Genomic DNA, 11,661 nt, shown 5'->3' with positions numbered 1-11,661 from the left:
TTTTCTGTAACTTTTCTCATTCATCTACCTGAAGAGGGAGACAGCAGTCTCTGAAATATAGTAATTCTCTCTTTATATTTTGGTGTTGTTATGGGCTCCTTTTATTAGATGGAATTCTGTTATACAGAACATTTTTACCAGTCATATATATATATATATATATATATATATATATATATATATATATATATCTGACTCACATCAGGATCTAACCCAGGTCTCTCAAATGAAAGGCAAGGACGCTACCAACTAACCCAAACTTTAAGCTTAAAGCTACATCCCTTTACAGTGTTGGTTCTAGAGGATAACCAACTGTCACTGCCACACATGCTTTGACTCGGTCTGTCAACAACTTTTTGTACCTCCAAATTTCTCGCCTTTGAACTATTCTTACTACATTTCATAAAAAAAACAATAATTTCATTCTTTAAGCTTTCTTTTCCTTAATTTGTGTTCAACGTCTACTCTGCATCTTCATTAGACACTCCAGGTCCTTCCAAATCTTTTGCACAGAACCTGGTACCTTCCGTACTTCATATATTCTTTCACCTCTACCAGATCCATTAAATTAATTCCTAGATGTGTATAGGAATGAAATACTTCCATTCTTCCACCATCCATATCAACATTTAGAGCTCCATCTTCCTGGTTTCCATGTACCCTGATAACCTTACTTTTGCTCACAATTACTCTTAACCTTCTCCAGTTGCAAACCTTTCAAAGTATTTCGTAACTTTCTGTGGCTTCGCTTTATGATTTACATTCAATTTACTAACGTCTAAGTTTTTCTTTGTTTCTCGCATCATTCCATCAATAAAGATACTAAACATAGATGGAGACATTCCACACACTTGTCTCAGACACACTTTTAAACCAACTATCAGTTTCTTACCAACAAATTTTGTAATGAAAAACCTCAACACTACAAGGCATCTCTCATTTCTGCTATAAACTTTTTATAGGTTCATGGGTGCCACGCAGAGCCTAATTTTTTTACGCTCAGTATCCTCAAAGAACTGTTTCATATCAAATGCTTTTCTCTAAATCCACACTGTACTTCCTTATCATTCATACTGCCATCTGTTTTTTGTTCATAATCCTACCAGACCCCTTCTTGAAATATGAATTGGAAAACAAACCTGATGACCAACAAATGTTAATGTTGTTAGTTTAAGTTACCATTGCACCATCACTGACTATTGCTTCTGAACACAGATAGTATTTTAGTATTCATCGTGTTAAAGACCATTTCGATGACTACTTTTGCCCCTCTCTTTCGAAGCCGTAGAAGTTTCCTTTATGACAAGTTTCCACTCCTTGTCGTTGTCGTCATTAAAAAAAAAGCCTATACTTACCTGGGCAATTCCCTACATGTTTTGCTCTTTTAATATCGATGAGCTTGGTCCCTGCAAGGATGACGTCATTCGTCGTGCGCTGAGAAAATTCTCGTATCCCACATTCACATTCGTCATCTTCTTCATATTCGACTTCCAACTTCATGATATCGTCTTCGTTAGGAACACGAACACAAACCGTGTTCAATCTTCTCCGAAATCTTGACGAAATGCAGCTTTTCATTTTCTGAGTTTCTTGGCAAGAGATCACGTTTGTAGGACAGGTCTGCAGGGTAAATGCTTCGTCAACCTCAGCTCCCTTTGGAATCAGGTTGTCCAGAACTGTGACATTGGCCAGCCGCTGGCGAAAAGTATTCCAAGTGAGAACGGTCTTCCGAGGATTCCAAATGAATGAACACTCTCCTCCTGGATTTTTCTCTGGAAATAAGAAGGGAAATAAAATCAATAAATCACTTCCTTATATAAGCACACTGTTAGCAAAGGTCTTTCAATCACAAATAGCCGATCCCCTGAGACGAATGATTATTCCTTAAGCAGCTATGCAGGCATTTCACGTTTATGAACAGACAGTGAAAACGACATACTGCTCTAAATAAACAAGTCGATGCTTACGAGGGTATCGACAGTTTCCATTTCTGTCATTATCATTATTAATATTATCAATAACCTGTTTTAATAGACACTGAATTAACATTAGCAACTCTCACAGGGATGGCCCGAGGGATTTGTTCTTGACAAAATATTTTAATGTTATCTTATTTATTGTAACTCCTTAAAAATTCAGTGACTGGATATACTAAAAATGCTGGAAAAACTGACACTTTTTTCAAACATTTGTTTACCATTACTTAATAATAGTAGTCGGCTGAAGGTTGGAAGTTCACTAAAGATAGGTCTGATTGTGAATGGTGATTTTCATTCTCTGCGGCCAGGGACAGGGTTGTGTGGGTAGGTGTAAAACGAAAAACAAAAGATCTTGAGATTACTTAAGAGACCCTGAAATCCCCTGACAGAAAACTGAGTGAATATACATATAAGGCTAGCCCTGAAAATTAAGAACGTCGTTAACCTGGAAGGCGATGGATGTTAAAGTTAATAGTATGGCTCCGCCTCAGTTAAAAAGAAAAAGAAATTAAATTAAAGGGGGAGGGTTCAAAGTGAAGTGCAAATCATTTGTAATATCTAGTTTAGAAACATCTCTCATTTTTAGGGGTTATTATGGCAGAAAGCGGTAATGGACAAGGATTAAAATAAACATTTTGAAGTACTATAAAATAAAGTAAAACTAAAGACGATTAAAATAGTAAAGAACAAGAGACTAAAGCTCTGCACCTCGCCCGAATAGTGTAATGTGCATACAAGCAACTGTTTGTGGAGTGAGCGCTTAAGAACCAGGAACCGGATTATTCAGCAAAGAATGATGGCTCAGATGAGTGTGATCAAGTTGGAGATGTGAAAATATATATTTAATTTGGCACTTTTTTGGATGAAATACACCACAGTCCAACAGTTACTTTAAGCCGTTTTTACTGTTACTCTTGAAACCCCATTTTTCCCACTCTTTAAAAAAAACGATTCTCGGTTATCACAAAAAATTAAACTAATTTTTCCCATTCATTAACCCTTAATGGACGGATTGCTCCTCGGGAGTAGTAATAACAGCCTTAGGGCGGTGGACGGATTGATCCTGTTGAATGTAAATAAACAAATATTTGTCCTTTTATTATAAAAGTTGAAAGGTAAAATACATTTTTCAAACGATTTTCTTATTTAAACCCTTTTCACTTTTACGTATCGCCATTTTTTATTTTATATTCATGCAATAGTCATGTTACTGTCCAAGTTATTATTCCACAATCCCTGTCATTTATTTACTAAATAATAATGGGGTTTAGGAGTTCATAACAGATCAATGACAAAATTAAGTATATTTGGTCATTTCATAGTGACTGCAGCTTAGCCTGTTTCGTCAGCATCCTTAGTTCCCATAATCCCACCATGTGAAGGGACCCAAGATACTTCAACATTTATACTATAGTAGATTCACATCAATTGTGCATCTGATGTTTAGGCCAGTCCCTTACGAGCTCCTGATTGGCTGTCGATAAGCCAATCACAGGGCGGGAAACTCTCAGTCTCTCGAGAGAGTTCACATAGGCAGGATGTATGTTCCACCTCTCCTGATGGATATGTCTTTTAAAAGTATCCCTCAGGAGAGGTGGAACATACATCCTGCGTCTGTGAACTCTCTCGAGAGACTGAGAATTTCCAGCCCTGTGATTGCCTTATCAACAGCCAATCAGGAGCGTCGTAAGGGACTGGCCTAGACATCAGATGCACGGTTGATGAGAATGTACTTTAGTTTCAAGCTTTCATGCAGTTTAAGAAAGGAGAACTTAATTTGTAGAAAAGGGGGAATTTTTAGGATAATAATTTTGTAGAGCTTCTATTGCTTAAGTAACAGCTACATTACTGGGTTATAAGTGGATTGTTTCAATAGCCTATATTCCAACAAATCCTACACCCGAGGAAGATTGAATCCTTTTGTACAGATTGCTTAACCTGGACCTCAATGTCTTGACATGGTGTGCTGTATGTTATTTATAGTACAAGTGCGCGCATCAAAAATTATCAATTTGGTTCAACATGATTTATTGTTTCAGTTTCTCAAGACATATGGAAGTTAAATGAAATAAAATATTTATGGCTTGACACTTTTTTCTCTTTCGATTTCCAGTTTTTAACTAGAAGGAAAATTTTAAACGGAGATTGTGTGAGCACAAACCAGTCAAGCCGACACTGAGGCCAAAGGCGGTGACCGTGATCATGTCGTTAAGAAAACACGCTTTAAATTGTTAGCCTTGGAATATTCGACTGATTTATCCTTATAATGCAATAGAGGCTGCACATTCAACTTGCTTGATGGAGTTATACTTTCAAAGCCATCCAGACGGAAGGGACATGAAGCTTCTCATTAGTAGTAACACAACGACCTTGGAATTATTTTTTTCATCAATTTTAAACTTTATTTATAATTTTTCACTAAAAAATGATAGGTAAACACCAATCCATAAAAACTGAGTCAATATGAATTAAGAGGTGAAGTTCTGTAGGACTGCTTTAAAAAATAAAATGCAAAGAGATTTTTTTTATACAATTATAAGATATCCGTATAAGAGAGAGAGAGAGAGAGAGAGCGAGAGAGAGAGAGAGAGAGAGAGAGAGTAGAGAGAGATGAGAGAGAGAGAGAGAGCTGTCTCTTTACTTGCAAGTTGAAGCTTTGAATGGCAACGATGCCGGTGGCCACCCCGCATCCCAGTCTAAAAATAACATCTGCGTCAGTCAGTTGAGTTGAGCAGGTACGCATCCTCAAACAGGCCCCCAACCCTTCCAAATTCTTTTCTCTCCTCCTCTGCCATTTCTTTTCCATTTGCATCTCGAACGTTCTCGTGTAAATTCCGCATCATAGAAAAATTTACTTACGGCTAAACAGGCGGAAATTTGTGCAAACTTAAGACACGTCATTCTGTTGTGGAGAGAGAGGGAGAGAGCGAACAATCCCACTCGAGTTCTTATCTCCTGCTTTGTTGTTCCCCTGTTGTTCCTTGTTAATAATTACCTTTATTGTGTGCACAGCTTACTTCGTTTCTGTTTCGTCTGTTTGAAACATTTCTAGACAAATAATGCAAGTTTCTTTTTCGTGATGAAATGTTTGTGGCACACTGTAACCGTGACGGATTTCTGAATTCTCTCAGCATTAGATCACAGTGGGTGGAAAGAAGTATTAGATCATAGTGGGTGGAAGGTGTGGTGCTGTCTTCACCAGGATGTTTGCAACTTTGCATATGAAGTCATTCTGAGAAACTGCAGTGTTGCCAAAGCGCGGAGAAATGACCAAGAGTGCGGAGAAGATTCGAGGGGGAGTCATTGAATGCAGAGCTGAGGTCTGCACTCCTCACGTATGCGGCGCTGTAGGTCCCCATAGTATATATGCTTTTAAAACTTTTTTCCATTGATAAAAAAATGATTGAAATTATGTAATATTTTTGAAAATAATAATATTTTTTGAAAAATGAACCGTTTTCACTAGTCTCGAGTGTTCGTGAGCCAATATCAGATACGATCATATACGATTTTCAATTAAAAACCGATTTTGTCAACAGCAGATGACGTAACCCAATGCATTCATTAGTCATTCTATAGGTCCAGCAATCTTCAATTTGCCTTTGTAATTATAAATATATATATATATATATATATATATATATATATATATATATATATATATATATATATATATATATTTGTTTAGTAAAATTTGGATAATTTGTGAAATCTTAGGGTGAAGACTGACTTAAATTAATGTAAACTTAGTCATGTGTAACGAGTATTTATTTATTTTTTTGAGAAAACAACTGCAAATATGTATTAGGCAATTTCATTAGTTGAAGTGATTCAACTGATTATAACCGAAGAAGTTTCGATATCAGTATGCTAGAAAGTGGTGTATTATAATCGTGGATTTCATTATATTAATGTAGCTTATTGATAAAAAAGGACCAATTATGATGTGCTCTTTTCCAATTTTTTGAAACTCATAGCCCTGAATAGGGCATTCGTTTGGCTTAGGATTGGCACATGTATACTATAAATCATGCATAATATGCTGTCCAATCTCTTGGGGAAATATCTCATTTCAAAATATCCGGATCATAAAAGGTGGCATATGTTTCATATCGTTTTTGCCAGTTTACAATGTTTATGGCATTGTTTTTAAGCCTAGACCTATGTTATATATTAGGTTGTTAATTATCATTAATACTTCGACAGAGGATTGCCACACGTCATATGGCATGGTAGCTGGCATCCTCATTCCAAGCCAATTCTCTGATAACCAGAAAGGCAGCACCTTCTGCAGCCGTCCCCTCCATGTAGATTATTTTAGAATTTAGACCTAAGGACAAGCGCTGCGACCTATGAGGTCATTCAGCGCTGGATTGAAAATTGACAGTGAGAAGGTTTGAAAGATGCAGCAGGAGGAAACTCTCGTAGCTGCACTATGAATCAATTGTTACAGAGGGTGGAAAGTCAGATGGGAGTCAGAGACTATGATCGGAGGTACAGTCAAAGGAATGAAAGAGATTGTAGCAAGGAGCAGAGGGGACTCCGCAAAGACTCAAGTAATGCCTACAGTACACAACGTGAGGTGCGCTGACGCCACAATCCCCTGCGGGGTAAATTCAACAGCAATTAAATATCTTTGAGATGTCAGTTAAGTGTGCGTTGGGTAGAAGGGGGATTAGCGGTTTGTTTTCAAAGTGAGAGTGAAACATCAGACATGAGTGAGTTACGTCTGCTTGGCTTTGATGCTGTTAGTAAGAGACGGGAAATTTATTGTAGGTACGAAGATAATTATTTGTGAATGGAACGCAGAATACGTGGTTTGCATTAAACTGTCGTTTTTTTTTTTTTTTTCTTATCTGAGCGGCTGAGTATAAGTAGGTCTAGCTGATACACTCTCTTAATACCCTTATACCCGTTACTAAATGTGGCTATATATGGGCAAGTTTCGGGCAACGTGACTTACAGTGGAAATAAGCAGATCAAGGATCAATTGCAGTTATGATTTATCTCTGTTAAGATGCAACTTATGAAAAAGTGACAGAAAAGAGATGGTCCAATCATAAATGCTAAGACACAGAACCCTACCACCAACAACCACTCTGTCTAAAAGAGATAAATATCTAGAAGAAGCAGACATCCACTCTGGAGAACAGCATTATAGTAATGGAAGGACAGATGGCCTGAAATAGGGTTTATCACTGCTATAAATATATGAGGCCTTTTGTACAACACCTAACTTTCGAGCGTCATTTGCTGACACTTTCATGAGATGTTTCTCAAAAGTAAGATGTGATTCAAAAGTTACACCTAGAATAGTTTAAGTCTCGTCCACCTGAAGGGGAAGGTGGGGTGGAAAATCTGTACGAGCTCTGCTAATCAATAGTGCTTTTGTTTTGCTGGTATTTAGCCTCGTACCCCCACCGACTTTAATTACTAATCCGGTTCATGTCACGAGCAGGACTCTAAGGGCAGATTCATTTCTCATAAGTGGAGACCTTACTATTCCCGTAAGTGTTGCACCATCGGCATACTGAACAATCTTGTTTTTGAGCCCAACAATCGTAACACTTGTATACACTAAAAATAAGACTCTGGAAATAAAGCAATCTCCCAGAGGCGACAAACCTACCGGTGACTCGTAAGTTAACGTGTGAGAAACAAGAGGACGAATTCTTGAATTCCACAATACAGTAATAAGTATCTTCAAGATCATAAGTCACGTTCCTGAGACGAACTTCGACGAGTCCGTCACAAAAGCCATATTCAACACTCTTGTGCCAGGAATCCGATGTTTCATAAGCTGCTAGGTCATTTCTTATTGGAGACTTTATCCTGAAAAAAAAAAAAAAAATTTTTTTTGCTTACTTTCCTAACATTTTTTAAAGTAATGCTAGATGCGATGAGAATGCAAATGACAGATAATGATCAAAACAAAATTATTACCTTAAAAAAAATTTCTCTACAGCAACGTATTTCTTGGTGAATTCTGTGAAGAGCATCATTAACTCTCTCTCTCTCTCTGTATATATATATATATATATATATATATATATATATACATATATATATATATATATATATATATATATATATATATATATATATATATATGTATGTATATATATATACAGAGAGAGAGAGAGAGAGAATGATACTCTTCACAGAATTACAGAATTCACCAAAAAATACGTCGCTGTAGAGAGTATTTTAAGGTAATATACATATATATATATATTATATATATATATATATATAGATATATATATATATATATATATATGAGAATAAAATCGTTTTCAGGGTCCATACAAAATTCCCACTTCTATCAGCATGCACAAGAGAGGAGGACCTCATTACTGATCGAATTGCGGGGACTTGCAAGCATCTTCCAATTGACATTTGTCTCTTGGACGTCAGACCTAATAGGAACTATGACTCTCAGCCTTTCCTCGAACGGAGGCATAAAATAGGTAGTCTCTTCGTAGATGGTTGAACTTGTGGTTTGCCGCACTTCTTTCTTTGGATTGAATCACTCCTAGAGTAATCAGGCTACGACGGTGGCCCATTTACTAAGAGTTAAAAGGGATCACTCAATTCACATCAATTCAGTAAAGAATTTAGGCCAAAGGCCCAGCATTTGGACATATAAGGTCATTCAGCACTGAAACGGAAATTGACAGTAAAAGTTTTAAAAGGTGTAACAGGAGTAAAACGTCGTAATTGCTCTATGAATCAATTGCTAGGAGAGGGTGGAAAGTAAGATGGAAGAAAGAGAATATGAAAGGAGGTACAGTGAAAGAAACGAAAGGGGTTGCAGCTTAGGGCCGATGGACGTTGCAAAGAACATTAAGTAATGCCTACAGTGCACTGGACGAGGTGCACTGACAGCACTACACCCTAAGGGGAAAATGGGGGATTACGATCATCTCATTATCACGAACATCAAAATATTTTGAAACGTTTATAATTTCTGTTGTTGTCTTGACGTAAATAGGATCCTAATGGATATTGTTTATTTTTTAACAAGAGAGTATTTTCTCCAACAGCGAATGAATGCAGAGAAATAACACTATCACAGCTAAATATCAAACTTCAACAGCTGAATCGAGGACGAAGTTTCACGAGAAAGCTTATGGCTTTAGCTGCCTCGTACGCCTACACAGAGGGCTCGACCTTGCACGCGTATATCGACACATGAATATGAAGGCTCTCATGTTATGGCTTTCTAGGAATTGCCCACCGCCCCTCAACCCCCCCCCGCCTCTCTCTCTCTCTCTCTCTCTCTCTCTTCTGTCTTTTATTAAGTTAGGATTATGCATTTTTGCTAGCTTAATACTACCCATTCTACCCACATGACCAAATCACTTCATAGGGCCATTTATCTCTTTTCCAAGTGCCTCCTCATATATTTTCCCTCCATGTAGTACATTACACAAACAGTGTAATGTACCACATGGAGTGAAAATATTCGCATTCAGCATCCACATTTTACTTCAATGACGCTGAGTTGGTTCGTCAATCCCTTCATACATTCCGACTGACGCGCGCACGCACACACACACACAAACACAATATATATATATAATATATATATATATATATATATATATATATATATAATCATAAGTGTGTACATGATAATTTGTCAATTGCACACATGGCATTTCTATGCCCTGCTGTGCGAACAAGAAATAATCCCTAAATATCGAAATCACTTCACCTCGGGAATAACTCACGCCAAAAGAGGATTGTGTATGGTAATTGCACTTAACTCAAACATGCATTTTTGGGCTGATACGTGTGTTACAATGACATCGTCTATTCATCTAGTAAGTGTATTTTCTAATGGTCATAAGGCCCACTTAAATTCTCGATTTCCTCACACTTTTTCAGTACACTTATCGCAAGTGAAGCTTACAGATTATAGTCTTTGGTTAGGCTGCTGGCCTCGGCTTGCTACATTAATTCAGACAATTTTCTGTTGCATGAGGACATCAGTCTGGTATTTTAGCCCTTTTTGTCCATTTCTGTTGGTTGGGCAGTCCAAAGATCCCCACTTTGCTGCATTAAGTGAAGGTCCGTTCTTCCATAGAAGCTCTCTAGTCCTAACCACCATCAGCCAACCACTTTTGATGACGGGCAGCCGAAGGCGCAAGAACCCGTGCCACCGCAAGGCTGCCTTAATCTAAAATATCCAACTGCTGTTGTCATTCAATTGCCTTGAAGATGCCTTGACATGCATCCCCAACTTACATGCGTCGGATCACTTGTCAATCTAAGAAATTACAGTAATATTCTCTTTTCCAGTCAATCCTTTTATTTCTTCATAGCCTTTGGCGAATCCTCGAAAAACATACCCGTGGACAAAAAAAAAATGTTATACGATTTGGGAAAGTAATTCTATAAGTAATCGTCATCTCATGCACTGCAGCTTCTTTCAGAATTTTGTCTGAAAGGGCAATTTCAAATATTAATTGCACCAATAAATATGGACTCATTTCCTCTGTGAGTGATAAGTCAAATATCTCTTACAGAAACCTGGGTTCATCAAAGTCGTTTGTACCTGAACAAAGCTGGTATAACTGCTATAAAAACAGTTTGACATTCCAATATCTTTACATACCCCTGTCTTTACATACACACACAATAATACCTCTAGGTCTCATTACACATAATAGACATTCTTGATATTTCTTTCTTTCTTAACTTAAAACAGTCCGCTTCGTTAAAATTCCAGTAAACAAAATAAATTTATTCTTACAGAAGAGGGTTCCAGGGACTCGTTTTTCGTCTGACTGTGATCCATGCAATGTCTTCAGATGGATATGGAACGACGAAGGGCACGACGTTGTTACACCCTACATAGGACGTCTGAGTAACTCCTACGGAAGTAAGAATAAGAGTTAGCTCACAGGAGAAAAAACGTCGTCTTTGCATCACTCTTTTTGTATACGATCGCTAATGGAGAGAGTTAAAGTCGTATTGTTATGGCAGAAGTCTGATTCTTTTCACAACAATCAGCTGAATTCAGTATGGCAAAGTGCTTATCACAAATATCTGTAGATTTGTACCGGCTCCATCATCAACGGTGATTACTATATGAAATCAATTCAAATTCATTGAGCAATGACAATCTATGTTCGAGAAAGGACCCTAACAAATCAAAAGTGTCAGAAATGATAAATCGTTACAAATGATGTTGAGCTACTTATGAGTAGTGCTGTGAAAAAAAAACACACTTTATCAATAAAGCCATCCTAACATAATTGAATTGTTTAATTCATTGCCTCTTAAAAAATAGGAATGTCAAAGTGACATTATAAAACTGGAAACTTTACTAAGCGCACAACCATTCCTACATAATCACTACAATTTTTTTGTCTGGACTGCTACTATAACAGCAGATGACAAAAGCATTATCAGCAATGGTCGTTTTAATGTTCTTTTAAATACCATAGAAATTAGGGGGCAGATCACTTTAAGTAAGATGTTGAACACCTCTTCGTTATTCAGTAAACCTATGCCAAAAATGAAGTTTCCAGTCGAACATGGTCATGCACATCGCACAAAGTAAAGAAGTTTTGCTCGTATCTTTGACAATCTCACCCCGGAATGCCCTAGTCAAGGGCGCGAAAGTACCTCCACCGTCGTGTTTTCATATCATGCTATCTAGCTTTTTTTT

At 37.3% G+C, this 11,661-nt stretch overlaps 1 protein-coding gene and 1 long non-coding RNA gene across 18 annotated transcripts in view; one reads left to right on the top strand and one right to left on the bottom strand.

Moving 5' to 3' along the window:
- LOC135217756 (uncharacterized) overlaps positions 1 to 11,661 on the bottom strand; it is a 101,786-nt gene that overhangs the window by 71,950 nt on the left and 18,175 nt on the right. For all 17 annotated transcript variants that reach the window (XM_064253838.1, XM_064253820.1, XM_064253790.1 and 14 more), the window contains 3 exons: positions 10,741 to 10,861; positions 7,609 to 7,811; positions 1,356 to 1,772 (listed from right to left, as the gene is read on the bottom strand). In XM_064253838.1, coding sequence (XP_064109908.1) covers positions 1,356 to 1,772; positions 7,609 to 7,811; positions 10,741 to 10,861 — 741 coding nt within the window. The remainder of the gene's footprint in view (positions 1 to 1,355; positions 1,773 to 7,608; positions 7,812 to 10,740; positions 10,862 to 11,661) is intronic.
- Positions 4,671 to 11,245, top strand: LOC135217862 (uncharacterized). Its single transcript, XR_010315212.1, has 2 exons — positions 4,671 to 4,714; positions 10,743 to 11,245. It is a non-coding gene; the product is annotated as an uncharacterized LOC135217862 (long non-coding RNA).

The sequence above is a fragment of the Macrobrachium nipponense genome, chromosome 19 (genome assembly GCF_015104395.2).
Source record: "Macrobrachium nipponense isolate FS-2020 chromosome 19, ASM1510439v2, whole genome shotgun sequence".
Classification (NCBI taxonomy): domain Eukaryota; kingdom Metazoa; phylum Arthropoda; class Malacostraca; order Decapoda; family Palaemonidae; genus Macrobrachium; species Macrobrachium nipponense.
The sequence above is the reverse complement of the archived record's forward strand: the minus strand, read 5'-3'. Positions and strand labels throughout refer to the sequence as shown.